A 9,948-nucleotide genomic window follows, 5' to 3' on the forward strand; every position below is an offset into this window, starting at 1 on the left:
ATCGCTTCACTTCCTGATTCCCTCACCGAGGATGGCGGCGGGGCAGCCGAGACCCGAGCGATTGCTCGGCTTCGGCTGCCGACATTGCGGACACCCTGGACAAGTAAGTATCATTATTAAAAGTCAGCAGCTACAGTGTTTGTAGCTGCTGACCTTTAATTTGTCTTTTTTAAGCCAGACCTCCACTTTAGTGCTATCACCATCAAGGGAAGGCGTCCCTCTGTGTGTCTGTGTAAATATAAGAAGTGAACAAGCAGCAGCATCAGCTGCCCACAGTTAAGATGGATGCAGCCAGACTGCATGGAGGGAGATTTCTGCAGCATATTTGGCAAGTACAGAATCACAGTAAATATAAAATATGCAATAGGTTGGAGGGAAGCTTTAGAATGGCAAATATGTTTTTATTACAAATTATGCGAGCAGACTGCATTTCCTCTTTAACAAAGACATACGTTTTAAGATTGGATAAAGTTGATTTTTAGAAAGAATTTTCACTGCTGCTATCTAGGGACTGCTAGGGAGGTGTGACATAAGAAATAGACATGTGCATGAGGAAAAAACATGTTTCCTTTTGTTTTGTTTAGATTTGTTAATATAGTTATTCATTTTGTTAAATGTGATTGATTCGTTCAATTTGTAACCAGGATTCGTTATCGGAATTTGTATTTTTAATTTTTCACATTTTCTTTGAATTAAAAAAAAAAAATTATATTTTTTTCAATTCGAATGTGGCAAAGTGAACAAACAAAAGAAACATTTTGATCAAATGATTACAATGACTCTTTAAATTACCTTTGGCTTAACAACAACTGAAATTCGATGGAAAATTCGGAAAATTGGAGATTTGGAAATTCAAACAAATTTAGTTTCTTTCTTCGGAGCATTCGGTAAACTTTGTTTATACTGTATTTTGGGTATTTGGATACATCTGAATAATGAAAAATTGTTTAATAATAAATATGTTTAATAATAAAAAGAGCAATAAAGGGATTACAACGGCCTTACCTTACAGGTACTTTTAGATGAGATAGCAAGTGGAATGGCATAAGTGATATCAATGGTCACCAGGGGAATATTTGCTGCATTATAAATATAGCGAATTATCTGAAAGTTGCACAGGAGAGGTGATTGAATGTGAACCTGGTGAATGGACTAGCTGATAAATGTTTATAATTATACCTGTATTTTTAAAGGGCTCGTTACCATCAATCATATGAAATTGTTTTTAAAACCCATTTCTTACACCTTTATACACTGAAATAATATAGTGTGATAATTAATATGATAATAAAGATATTATAATTGGAAATAAGATTTGAAATCATTAAAATGTTATACCTTCTCTATAGCTTGGTATGTGAGAATGACCTATTTCTGATTGTGCTACATAAGTTTACGATTTATTCTAAACGAAGACGGTGTACCGTCTGAGCTTAGGGCTAATAACTGACACAGTATCTGGGCTGCTGGAGGAGGGCAATACTGTCAATTAACAAAAGTTATATTTTTTTATTAATTTAATCCCTATAGGACCTTTATTTAAAAAAAAAAAAAACACTGATGTGTTCATACAAAAGGTAGGGAAGTATTACAGCCTGCCAATTCTGTCCTGACAGGGAGAAAAGAATAATGCTGCGTACACACGGTCGTTTTTCGGCATTAAAAAAAACATAGTTTTTAAAAACGTCATTTAAAATCATTGTGTGGGCTTCACAAAAAAAAAATTCGAACATGCTGTGACGAACGCGAGTGTCAGATCTCCGCCCTCCGCGCCAACTTGCGACGAAGGACAGGCCGACCTCACACCACGCTGTCACTTACGTAACAATGCCACTCTCAGCTGCGCCCAGCACAAAGATTTCCCAGCTTGCGGGACCACAATCTAAGTGCTAGTAGCCTGAGAGCGATTGTCACTGGGCTAATGACACAATTAACCCTTTAACTGCCACCACCAACATTGATAAGGAAGCGTTGGTACTCCCGTCAATTAGCAATACCAATTAGGATTTTAGAATAAGCGTCTGCTCAGAGGCCTTACTCTACACCAGTAGCGCTCTTCAAAAGGCAGAGGTTCGTTCATAGCTTGCATTAAGAGTTTTAGAGACAAGGTTAACACTTTTCAACATAAAAGGTTTATTACGAAAAGGGCAAACTTGGTGCAATACAGAAAAAACTTGGTGTTACAGAAAAATATGTTTTAAAGAGATAACGACAATATACAGCGACAAAGTAATAGGGTAGAATTGAAGAAGAAGAATACTTGCAATTAATGTCCAAGGTTGATCAGAGTTCGATCGATGAACTGGGTAATCGGTTCTCAAACTTGGCAGATGCTCTTGCTTGGATGGTAAAAGGAGAACTCTCTTGACTTGGCATCTCCTCTTTTCTGTCCCATCAAAAAGGGGTGTTGACACGACCAGTAACCAATTGTCTGGTCATCTGATTTAGGGGCTGGTTACTGGGAGGGTCCACATTCACGCCCATAACCCAGGTACACTTTGTGATACATATTCATATCTCTGCAGTTCTAATAGTTACAGACTACCAACATCCGTGTTATTGTAGAGCGTGATATTTGCTTTAAGAAAAGTCCAAACGTGACAAGTCTACCATGGTTAATCTACCTATGATGAATAAATGGGGCCAGGGGCCTTCCGTATGATTGATCATATTCATGTCTGGGCTCGAAACGTTACAAATTATCTGAGGAAACTAAATATGTCTGTTGTTGGGCTGTGCTATGAGTTAGCTGGAAGTTATGAAACATGTGTAACGTTCATACTTATTCCTTAGTCTTCAGCGTTTATGAGTCTTAGGCATTTACGACAGGGGTCTGTGGACTCTCTGAGGTGAGAGGACGACAGTTTTACGACAGGCCAGGAACCCTGCCAGGAGACATTAAGAAACCTAGGGTGCTCTGTTTCTCGGAGGAGATAACAGATCTTTTGAAGTAGAATGCCTATGAATTCCTGAGAATAAGGGAGGGAGGGAGTGAGTTTCTTTCCACTGCTTATACTGTTTTAAAACAACATGGCTGCTGTATGGTTCTTACACAACAGCTAGTCGCGTGTCCAGCGCGCAATATCGTTACACCTCCCCCCTTAGGTGGTTGCATGGGAGGGAACTACAATTTCCCTCCTGACGCAACCGACTCCGGCGGGCTCGGCTTGTCGTGACAGCCCATCAGCATTTCCATGGGCACTGCCTTTCTTATGCTGGATGGTAAAATCGTATTGCTGCAGAATTAAGCTCCACCGAAGTAGTTTGCCATTCTCCCCAGCAACACGATTTAGCCAGCTCAAGGGATTGTGATCGGTGATCACAGTGAAATGCCGTCCATAAAGATACGTTTGTAACTTCTGGAGAGACCACACGATCGCAAGACACTCCTTTTCGATCGTGGCATAAGCTACTTCCCTGGGAAGCAGCTTCCGGCTCAGGTAGAGGATGGGATGCTCCTCTCCGGCATCATCCACTTGGCTCAGGACTGCACCCAATCCATAGGCAGAGGCATCCGTCTGCACTAGAAAACGGCGGGTGAAGTCGGGAGCCTGTAGCACAGGGGCGCTGGCCAGCGCCTCCTTCAAGGCCTGAAATGCCTGCTCACATTCTGGTGTCCAAGCCACCACCTTGGGCAGTTTCTTTTTGGTTAGGTCAGTCAGAGGTTTGGCCAGGCTGCTATAGTTACCTACAAACTTCCTATAGTAGCCAGCGGTCCCCAAGAAAGACATAACCTGTTTTTTGGTTTGGGGGATAGGCCAGGCCAGGATGGCCTCAACCTTTCCTGTCTCGGGTTTCAGGGTGCCTCCTCCTACCTGGTGTCCCAGGTAATGCACATCATTCATGCCGATCTGACACTTACTGGGTTTGACAGTCAGGTTGGCATCGGTCAATCGGTCCAGGACCTGTGACAGGTGCATCAGGTGTTCTTCCCAGGTAGGGCTGAACACAGCGATGTCATCCAGGTAGGCTACGGCAAAGGGTTCCAGCCCCTCCAGTAAATCATTCATGACTCTCTGGAAGGTAGCTGGGGCATTCTTCATCCCAAACGGCATGACGGTAAATTCGAACAAGCCGAATGGGGTGATGAAAGCCGACTTTTCCCGAGCCTCAGGGGCCAGAGGAATTTGCCAGTACCCCCTGCTCAGATCCATGATTGTTATATAGTGGGCGGCCGCCAGCCTATCTAACAACTCATCAATCCGGGGCATGGGGTAGGCATCTGCAGTGGTGATGGCATTCAGCTTCCGGTAGTCCACACAGAACCTGGTCGTCCGATCCTTTTTGGGGACCAGGACTACTGGGGATGCCCAGGCACTGTGGGACTTCTGAATTACCCCCAGCTGCAGCATTTCCTCCACCTCCCTTTTCATGTCAGCCAGCACCTCCAAGGAGACGCGATAGGCCAACTGTTTAATAGGCGGATGTGTCCCGGTGTCCACCTGGTGGATAGCGAGGTGCGTCCTCCCAGGTTTCCCTGTAAACCTGCTACCATGTACTGCCAGCACTCTCTTTAGCCCAGGTACCTGGGTGGGGGTCAGTTTGGAGTTTATCAGGAGTTCTGAATCTACCTCCCTGCTGTCAGTTAGCAGCTGTCCCCTAAATTGACTGGGTACAACTAGCTGCCTGCTTCTTGTGTCAGTCTCATTCCCCTCTGCAGGCAAATCTTCTCTGTACAGTTTCCCTTTCTCCCAGTAGACCTTTTGTTTGCACTTCTCTGCAGGGGGGCGATCAGCTGAACTCCTGAGCTGTGCTAGTGTTTGGTCTGTCTGCAGTGCTGTTTCAAAGGCGGTACCACAAGTCCCAGCCAGCAGTCCTGTGGCAAACAAGGACGGCTGCTGAGGCTCAACAGAGGTGAAGTCCGCTGGGTCAGAACAGGGAGAGGGCCCAGAGACCTCCTCCTGCTGTTCTGCGATCAGGGCCTGCACCTCGGCCGCCTTGGCAGCACTGCGAGTGACCACTAAAACTGGCAATGCATTATCATCAACATCAACATCAGCATCATCACATTTAACATTTATCATTGCAGCATCATTGGAACCTGTATCAGTTACCTTCCCAAGCAAGGGGGTCTCCTCTCCTGTTTCTGAATAAGGAGGACCTTGCACTTCAACTTCACCCTCCCCCTCCCTCTGTCCATCCACAGGTTGCCCAGATATTACCCCAACATCTGTACACAGTACCTTGGTAGGTCCAGAGAGTTCCATGGGAGCATCCTGGGTGCTCTTAGCAGGGACGTAGTAAGAAACAAGGGTACCTAAATCAGCACCCAACAACACAGCAGTAGGGATCTCCTCTGAGACGCCCACCTCTCTCATCCCCCTCCCAGCACCCCAATCGATTAAAACATAGGCACGGGGCACACAGGAAAGGGTTCCCCCCACTCCAGTGAGGGTAAGAAACTTCTCTGGGATGATGTCTGTTTCTTCTATCACCTCTGGTCTGACCAACGTAACTTCTGCTCCAGTGTCACGCAACCCTATTACAGTCCGGTGGCCTACGGTGACAGGCTGCAAGTTGGCATTGGTTCCTGGAGGTTTCCCACTGACGAACAGTACAGCAGAAGGGTTGCTGGCCGGATGGCCAGGTGATGTCAGCTTCTTCTGCTCAGGGCACTGTGCCTTGAGATGTCCGGCTTTCCCGCAGGTGAAAGGGACTTGGTCCCATCTGCTGAGGGACTTGGTTGGCAGGTGGAGGAGGGGTTGCCATGTGAGATTTCCCTCCTTTCCAGCCGTTCGGAGGAGCCTTGCGATGGTCAGATACCCGAGAGTGGATATAGGTATCTGCCAGTTCTGCTGCTACTTTAGCCGAGTTTGGCTTTCGCTCCAGCACAAACTGTCTGACGTCTGTAGGACAGATGTGCAAAAGTTGATCTTCAATCATAAGATCTTCCAGGGACTCAAAAGAATCAGCTTTCAAGCCTTTAGTCCACTGCCGGAATGTGGTGCGTAAGCGACTTTCCACATCCAGGTATGAGTCCCCAGGCCCTTTTTGCAAGGACCTAAAACGCTTCCGGTAAACTTCCGGGGTTAGCTGAAACTTTTGGATGATCGCCGCCTTTAGGGCCTCATAATCATTGCCCTGCTCTTCAGACAGTTCAACATAAGCATCCAGGGCCTTGCCTCGTAGCCCTGGCGTCAGGTACCGGGCCCATTGTGCTGGGGGCAGATGGTACTGACGGCAAGTTTTTTCAAACGACAGTAGATACACGTCAATGTCACTGTCCTTTTCCATAACAGGAAATTTGGCTGCCGGAGCTACTGGCAGAGCGGCATCCCTGTGCTCTAGGGATCCGGGGTTCTGAACCTGTCGCTGCTGCTGGAGCCTAGTCATCTCCAGTTCGTGTCGACGATCAGCTTCCCTCTGCGCAGCCTCCCTCTCAGCCCTGCGCTCCTCTCTCTCAGCCTGACGCTCGAGAAACTGCAGGTACACCACAGGATCCGTTTCCCTGAGGCGTTGTAACGTTTCCTGCATTTGAGGAGAGTCCATGCTGGTTGCAAGCAATGGGGTGTTGGCCTGCTCATGCGGTGGCTTGGGGATAACAATCCGTGGTATTCCAGTGTCAGTCTCTGCTGGCCTATCCAGTGAGGCCGCCTCTGAACCACTGGGCTCTGGAGTAGCGGAACCCCTTTCTGGTCCGGTTCCCTCCAGGTTCTGGTTTGCCTGGATATCAAACTCCTGTAGGGCATGTATCAAGCCTTCACGATTTTTGCCATTAATGTCAATTCCTCTTCCTGCGCACTCAGCAGTTAGGTCATTTTTGTTCATCTTTTTATATGCTGATAACCCAGACATGTTGCAAGCAGAAAAGATAGAACAGAAAGCAGAGGTAGGAAAAAGGGGTAGGAAGGAGCTGTTGCTGTATGTCTCTCTTTAACACAAAAAAAATATATATATGCACCAGCTTGTCTCTAAGGACTGTTTCCAAAAAGGTTACAATCCTTCAGTGCAGAGCTAATTCCTAACAATGCACTGAATGCTCTTAATGCAAAGCTATCCCGCTACGCTGCCAGCCAATATGTGACGAACGCGAGTGTCAGATCTCCGCCCTCCGCGCCAACTTGCGACGAAGGACAGGCCGACCTCACACCACGCTGTCACTTACGTAACAATGCCACTCTCAGCTGCGCCCAGCACAAAGATTTCCCAGCTTGCGGGACCACAATCTAAGTGCTAGTAGCCTGAGAGCGATTGTCACTGGGCTAATGACACAATTAACCCTTTAACTGCCACCACCAACATTGATAAGGAAGCGTTGGTACTCCCGTCAATTAGCAATACCAATTAGGATTTTAGAATAAGCGTCTGCTCAGAGGCCTTACTCTACACCAGTAGCGCTCTTCAAAAGGCAGAGGTTCGTTCATAGCTTGCATTAAGAGTTTTAGAGACAAGGTTAACACTTTTCAACATAAAAGGTTTATTACGAAAAGGGCAAACTTGGTGCAATAAAGTGTTACAGAAAAATATGTTTTAAAGAGATAACGACAATATACAGCGACAAAGTAATAGGGTAGAATTGAAGAAGAAGAATACTTGCAATTAATGTCCAAGGTTGATCAGAGTTCGATCGATGAACTGGGTAATCGGTTCTCAAACTTGGCAGATGCTCTTGCTTGGATGGTAAAAGGAGAACTCTCTTGACTTGGCATCTCCTCTTTTCTGTCCCATCAAAAAGGGGTGTTGACACGACCAGTAACCAATTGTCTGGTCATCTGATTTAGGGGCTGGTTACTGGGAGGGTCCACATTCACGCCCATAACCCAGGTACACTTTGTGATACATATTCATATCTCTGCAGTTCTAATAGTTACAGACTACCAACATCCGTGTTATTGTAGAGCGTGATATTTGCTTTAAGAAAAGTCCAAACGTGACAAGTCTACCATGGTTAATCTACCTATGATGAATAAATGGGGCCAGGGGCCTTCCGTATGATTGATCATATTCATGTCTGGGCTCGAAACGTTACAAATTATCTGAGGAAACTAAATATGTCTGTTGTTGGGCTGTGCTATGAGTTAGCTGGAAGTTATGAAACATGTGTAACGTTCATACTTATTCCTTAGTCTTCAGCGTTTATGAGTCTAAGGCATTTACGACAGGGGTCTGTGGACTCTCTGAGGTGAGAGGACGACAGTTTTACGACAGGCCAGGAACCCTGCCAGGAGACATTAAGAAACCTAGGGTGCTCTGTTTCTCGGAGGAGATAACAGATCTTTTGAAGTAGAATGCCTATGAATTCCTGAGAATAAGGGAGGGAGGGAGTGAGTTTCTTTCCACTGCTTATACTGTTTTAAAACAACATGGCTGCTGTATGGTTCTTACACAACAGCTAGTCGCGTGTCCAGCGCGCAATATCGTTACACATGCTGCATTTTTTAACGTCGTTTTTTTAAATGTAGTTTTTCGGTTTGTAAAAAATGATCGTGTGTGGGCTAAAACAACGTTTTAAACCCGCGCATTCCCAGAAGCGAGTTATGAGACGGGGGCGCTTGTTCTGGTAAAACTACCATTCATAATGGAGTAAGCACATTCATCACGCTGTAACAGACAAAAAAGCGCGAATCGTCTTTTACTAACAAGGAATCAACTAAAAGCAGCCCAAAGGCGAATAGAACTTCCCCTTCAAAGTGCCGTTGTACGTGTTGTACGTCACCACGCTTTGTTCATAATTTTTCAAAAACGATGGTGTGTGGGCAACATCGTTTTTAATGATGAAGTTGGGAAAACTTTGTTTTTTGGACATGCTGAAAAACATGTGATAAATAAAGATATATATATATATATATATATATATATATATATATATATATATATATATATATATATATATATATATATATATATATATATGAATCAGGACCTCCTTACCCTTGCTGGGGTAAGGAGGTCCTGCCCTCCCCTCCTCCCCTCCTCCCCTCCTGCTAGTGATTCCTGTAGGGATGCACCATTGTTTTTCTGACTGCCTGGCCAAACTGTTTACTCATTTTGCAATCATCTGAAATAAGAACCCCCATATATTTTTCCTCTGTAGTTCTGACCTCCACTGAACCCCCAATATTGCACTTTCTGCTGCGTTGACCAATCTTCAACCAATGCCAAATCATGTTCCATGTTAAGCCTCGTACACACAATCAGACTTCCATCAGACTTTTCTGTGGATTTTGGTCCGAAGGGTGTTGGCCATGAACTTGGTATGCATACACACGACACAACATTTTCAGCCAACATGTTTAGCAGGGCTCTAGTCCTGCGGGAACGCGTGGGAACGGAGTTCCTGCACTTTTTTCACAGCAGGAACACAGTTCCCTTTGCAGGACTAGAGCAGCCGAGAGCAGTTGAGCCGCCCGAGCCAATCCTTTACTAAGCAGCGATGCCCAGCTCGAGTCACTGTCAGGGGCAGGCGAACCTTAGTAATCCTTTATGTTACTGGCCGCTTCCTGTATATGGATTCATCAGGTAGTGTGCGTGTATTCAGTCACTTCCTTGATGCCGCAATGTCTCTTGGGAGCTTTTGTCATTGTTCCCAGGAGACATTCCGGAGGTCTGCCGCAAGTTATCGCAGGATTTAGAAAGAACTTGGTTAAAAAAACATGCGGTTTAGTAATTATGCATATGAGCGTATCATTTTTTTTTTTTTGGTGGGGGAGTGGATCTTGGGTGGGAGTTCCCACACTTTTTTTCCCAGGACTTGACCCCTGATGTTTAGCATTGGTTCCGCGCATGCGTGTTTGTACTTTGGATTTTAGTTGGACGAACTTGCGTACACACGATCGGAGACAGTTGGTGAGCATGAACAGTCAACATTTGTTGTTGTTTATTCAGCAAACAATTGTCTGACGGAACATACACATGGTCAAATTATCCGACACAACACATCCATCAGACAAATATGGCCATACAATTGGATCATGTGTATGGGCCTTTACAGGCACCTCCAAGAATATT

At 45.4% G+C, this 9,948-nt stretch overlaps 1 protein-coding gene across 1 annotated transcript; it reads right to left on the minus strand.

Moving 5' to 3' along the window:
• Nucleotides 1-2,803: 2,803 nt before the first annotated feature.
• Nucleotides 2,804-6,882, minus strand: LOC120931277. The gene is given in 2 exon segments (XM_040342555.1): nt 2,804-5,652; nt 5,654-6,882. Coding segments are annotated over 2 exon segments (3,693 nt in total). The 5' UTR covers nt 6,796-6,882; the 3' UTR covers nt 2,804-3,101.
• Nucleotides 6,883-9,948: the final 3,066 nt, after the last annotated feature.

This window comes from Rana temporaria, chromosome 3 (genome assembly GCF_905171775.1).
Source record: "Rana temporaria chromosome 3, aRanTem1.1, whole genome shotgun sequence".
In the NCBI taxonomy this organism is placed as follows: domain Eukaryota; kingdom Metazoa; phylum Chordata; class Amphibia; order Anura; family Ranidae; genus Rana; species Rana temporaria.